The sequence below is a fragment of the Micropterus salmoides genome, unplaced genomic scaffold (assembly GCF_014851395.1).
Source record: "Micropterus salmoides isolate LMB-PRFRI ecotype aquatic unplaced genomic scaffold, ASM1485139v1 Ms_hic_scaffold_15, whole genome shotgun sequence".
NCBI classification, from domain to species: Eukaryota; Metazoa; Chordata; class Actinopteri; order Centrarchiformes; family Centrarchidae; genus Micropterus; species Micropterus salmoides.
The window spans coordinates 32,935,133-32,940,425 of record NW_024040596.1 but is presented as its reverse complement, the minus strand read 5'-3'; the positions used below and the strand labels follow the sequence as shown (position 1 = coordinate 32,940,425).

At 42.9% G+C, this 5,293-nt stretch overlaps 1 protein-coding gene across 1 annotated transcript; it reads right to left on the bottom strand.

The window, feature by feature from the left end:
* Positions 1 to 209: 209 nt before the first annotated feature.
* On the bottom strand, positions 210 to 3,646 carry LOC119903707 (homeobox protein engrailed-1-B-like). The gene is made up of 2 exons (XM_038719931.1): positions 2,793 to 3,646; positions 210 to 760 (listed from the first exon to the last, which is right to left on the bottom strand). Exons 1-2 carry the CDS (start codon positions 3,346 to 3,348, stop codon positions 441 to 443), a joined length of 876 nt encoding a protein of 291 aa, XP_038575859.1. The 5' UTR covers positions 3,349 to 3,646; the 3' UTR covers positions 210 to 440.
* Positions 3,647 to 5,293: the final 1,647 nt, after the last annotated feature.

Genomic DNA, 5,293 nt, shown 5'->3' with positions numbered 1-5,293 from the left:
AAGTGCTTTTAAAGTGACAGTCTTGTACCATGTGTTGCACTTCAAAATGTGTGTGCATCTCTGCAAAATGTACTATAGGATTAGTACAACTCTCAGACGCAGGTTGGTCCAGAAAAACACTAAAACAAACTACTAATAAAAGCCCAGGAAGGTCTCGCGGTGTGACTGCTGGTGCCATCCAGAAGCAGAAGAAGGAGGGGAAACAGAGCTAAATGGGGAATTTGCTTTTTTCTTTATTGTTTTTGAAACAGGCTGTTTTCCAATAAAATCTTTGGTTTTGCGGTGGCAGGTCAGTCCAACAGTCTGCAGTCTGTTCTGCTGTGTAGTCACTTTTGAAGAGGAGAAGGAGATGAAGAAGATCCGCTCAGCCCCCTCTCGTCATCATTATATTAGATATTAGATATTTACAACGTATATGGTGTGCTGAGGAGCCGAGCTCTTCAGTCGCTGTCCTCCTTGTCCTCCTGGATGGTGGTGGTGGAATGGTTGTACAGTCCCTGCGCCATCAGCTGCAGCGCCAGACCATTCTTGAAGCCACTGGCCTTTTTGATTTTGGCCCGTTTGTTCTGAAACCAGATTTTGATCTGGGACTCGTTGAGGTTGAGCTCCTGGGCCAGAGACTGCCGCCGCTGCTCCGTGATGTAGCGGTTCACCTGGAACTCCGTCTTCAGTCTCTGCAGCTGCTCGGCCGTGAAGGCTGTGCGCGGCCGCTTGTCCTCTTTGCCACTTTTCGACTTTTTCAGTTTCCGTGTCCTTGGACCTGCAGTAAGGGCGAAAGGAAAGGATAGCGGAAATATAAATATTCAGCGCATATTGAACAATAATTAATGATCAATAAATAGATCGAAAGAAACCCAAATAGAATCGGAACTGATTATTACCACAGTCAGTCAACATCACAATCTGATGGTAATGATTTGTACACACACACACGCGCGCGCGCACACACACACACACACACACACACACACACACACACACACACACTGTTTCTCTTAAACACACATGGGAAAACGCATAATTATTATTATTGTTATTATTATTATTGTTATAATTGTTATTATTATTGTCATTATTATTATTAGCATAACAAACGAATATCCTGGTTATTCACTGTATGTAGTGTATTAAATATAAAAAAATAAAAATAAATAATAATAATAATAATAATAATAATAATAACCCCAAAGGAATATGTGGTTGTCTTTGTAGAGCTCCAGCTGAGCACCAGCCCGTTAACACACTCGTTATTACCGCCTCGCTGTGACTGCGTGGATTAATACAGCAGCTTGATACACCGCACACACACAGCACACATGCGGTATCACACAGGAATACCCGCTCTGTTTATGTAATTCTGCACACAGAGGAAAAGCAGACAGATTCTTCTAGTCACCTGATGCGCAACGGCTGTGAAATATTCCAGATATAAGATTATGAATGACTTTTGGAATGAAATATGTAGGCTATTCGTTTACAATTGAACTCGCGTGGTTTATTATTACACAGGCCTATCTTTATTTTTACACATGAAAAACATTTCAAAATAAAACAGATTATGAAATACAAAAGATATATCAGTCTGCATATTTTTACCACAAAAATGTCAACATAAATGACATAATTTAAAAAACAGTTAGTAGGCTAAATAATGAAGGAGAAATGATTTCGGCTGAAGGCAGTCCCAGATCAAAAAGGCGTTTAATGGATTCAAAATGTCTCCTGTGGCTGAGGCAGGCACATTTGCCTTAATTTACCTGGAATTCTATTGTGTTTTATTAGGCGGTGCTTTGCTGACAGCAGCTCAAACTCTGCCTCAGCGGGTTCACGATAAAAAGACACATTATCACAGGGCGATCACTTTCTACCGATAGAAAGTCCCTGAACCGAAACACTTGTCAACCCGTCTGTACAATCACAACTGTAGCGCCAATGCTGGCCAGAAGACACAGTCTGTCTGAAAGTTTTTCAAAGAATCAGAGAAGTGAATAACATATTTGACTGAACCTGCAATGTCCCGTTTTTTTAAATGAAGATCTCCTCGCTGCACGTGTTTTTCTTCCATTTGCAAATAATAATACACCAAACTAATAACAATATCTAAAGCTAGACTGTTTTTTTATTTTTGATGTTTTTTGTTTTGTTATTTTGCAAATTGCCTACAGTTAATAAAATAATTTAAAATCACAGAAAAGGCGTTCTTGCTGAAACGCATTAGCAGGATTTATCTTGGTCTGGTAAAATACGTTCAGGGGCAAATCAAAATAGCAAAGAAATCAAAATATAAACTCTTTACATTAAAGAGTGTGCGATACATTTAGAAGGCTATCTAACGGATCTAATATTGTGCTAAACGACAGACCTCCCCGGATTCTCACAGGATTTCGAAATAAACAGTAGTCTAAGAAATCAAAAGGAAGCATAGCTCTTATCTGACAAATGTTTTTGCTCTTCTTCGTTGAAACACTAGTCATTTATTATAGGTATATTTGATATTATAATTAAAAGAACAGTCTTTATATGTGAGTATTTATGACCTGTGAGTTTGTGGTCTAAAAATGTCTATAAATCTACATTATTTCTCGCTTTATTTTCTGATTGGTTAATGAAATTGCTGCATGTTGGATTGGATTTATTTTGGCGTTTTGTGTCAGAAAAAAAGGATTTAAACGTTTGTGTCAAATATAAAGTGAGTTTGTGCAATTGGTTTTAATGTGGTATGTTGGGATCATACCACATTAAAACCAATTGCACATTCAGAGTTGTTATTCTTCATGAAACTATTGCCTTACCAGATGAGGGCCTGTCCGAGTACCGGGTGCAGTAGACCCAAGCCGGCCAGAGCAGCGGCTGGGTCTCCGGTGTGGGTGCACCGGAGCCAGTCAGCACCACCAGCGAGGAGGCGGTGTTCTCCCCGGCCCCGCCGCCAGTCCTCTCCTCGGCTTTCACACCGCTACTCCCGGTAGAAACAGCGGTGGCTGCGGTTCCTCCGCCACTGCCCTTGCTGTTTTTGGGACTCGCCAAAGAGGTGGAGGAGGCAGAGGACGAAGTGCTGTCAGTGCTGCAGTTGGAGTCCTGGCACGGTGTCCCGGGAAGGCTCGGCCTGCTTACCACCGAGTGTACGCGCTCCCGGCCGGAGGTCTGCGCCCTCTCCCGCGGGACCAGGCCATGTTCCTTCTTGCAGCCAAAGTCCGGCCGCAAAATGTTGTCGATGAAAAAGTTGGTTGTTCTGTGGGCCTGCTGGGCGACCTGCAGAGGCCGTATGGGTGGCGAGGGAAGACTGGGAGACGGTGAGACGCTTTCCCCCTCGCTGCTATCCGTACTGTTTAGATCCCGCTGCTCTTCCATCACAGGTTATCTGAAGAACGTGGTTTCTGTTCTCTCAATCCAAATCCACTTTCACTTTGTGGGCCTGTGTTAGTATCCACAATACTGGAAGCACTAAAACGTGGTTATTTTCTCTCCGGAATTTTGCTGGTTGGAGTAATTATTCGCAAACTGTGGACATCCTGCTTGCGTAAAGGCGCTCCGGCGCGTCATGGTCGATGGCTTACTATATGACTGGTTAAGGTTGCTTGCGCACTCTCTCACACACCCAGAGCTTTTCACCGCTCTGTGACAGTCGGATCTTCACAAAGTCCTCACATTACATTACCATACCGGCGCGCGCAAACAAACTCTCACGCGCACAAAAACACAAACACACAACCCCCAACCGGAGGCGCATGAATAACATCGAAAGCCCAGCGGGCCAATCACCTTCCGGGACACTTTTGGACATGGGGTGACGATGTCCAATAATGTCAGGCGTTTCTGAGCCAAGAGGGGAGCTGTGGAGCCGGCTGGCTTCACAGAGAAACCCAACAAGAGATTATCACTGCTTTGCGCCTTTAGCATTGTTACGGCGTAGGCCTATCTGTTACATCTTATACAGACGCATAAGAACAATTACACACACACACACACACACACACACACACACACACACACACACACACACACACACACACACACACACACACACCATCCTCTCTAATGGTGGTTTCTGGATAAAGTTTGGCTGCTCACTTCCAGATAGTTTATTTTGGGATAGAGGGATTTACACTTTGATTCCCCCATTTGGCCAGTTTTCTTGTGAAATGATATCCCATCAATTCAAGCGTCATGCATGCACAAATCTTACAGAATGGTGCCTTCATGTAGCCCACAGTGCACTCTTGATGCAGCCGACTTTGTATTTTTGGCCTGTGTCTCACACACAAGCAAGCGCGCATACACTGCCATAATGAAGAATACAGCTGTTCATATTTTCATATGCATCCATTAAACATGCATGTAGACGTTTGATGCACACCCACCTCCACTGTTGTCTCCTTCTTTTGGAGGTATAGCCACCATTGTCAGCCGGTATTGTTTTCCAGGCCGAGCTCTGGAAAAGCAAGCTCTTATCTCTCAGTGAGAGGGAGAAGCTGCCGGCGGATAATTTATAGGTTTTAATTACTTTGCATTCCGCTTGATCAGCTGGACGTTCATCACCTGGCTGCGGGAGACCCCTGTCACCGTCACCTCGCCAAATACTTCATCAAAGGGCGCACGAAGTGGGCCAGCAGAATAATAAATGCAACAAAATAGACAGGCGCGCTGTAGTGGAGTGTTTTCAAGGTGTTAATAGAAAAGTCGCTGTTTAGGCTGGGATACTGAGAGACTGCTGAAGGAACAACTTAATTGGTCTTATTCATATTTAGGCCTTTGTTTTGTTATTGTTTTTTGTTTTTTTATGTGGACCTAGGGAATGAGCGCGCCTCTTACACCAAGGACTGACAAATACCAATGCAGTCTGTCACTTTCATTCTTAATAATAATCAATACCTATCTGGCAGTCACCTAGGCTATGAACTGTTTCTCCGTAAATTCTAAGCTGATTTAATGACCTTCCGTGTCACTATATATTCCTATAATACTTTAATTGTATTGCTCCAGGGACTTAATGTGTGTAATTTTTTATTTCAGGGCAGAAGTGTTTGCTGGGTTTTTTGATGTGCATTGGTGTCATTCCTGAGGGTCTCACAGTGAAGCTCTATGAACGAACATACTCTATTGTATGAAGCAAAAGCATTGTTTCTGTGTAGCCTGTAGTGGCTATTTATCTCTTATCTTCCTATAATATCCAATAGTGTTTATAGTGTTATTATGGTATTTTTCTTTTGTGGTATATGACAAATATAAATGTATGGTACTACCACTTCACTCTGTAAGTGTTTATTTTCTTATTAGACTGGGTTATCCACTTTAC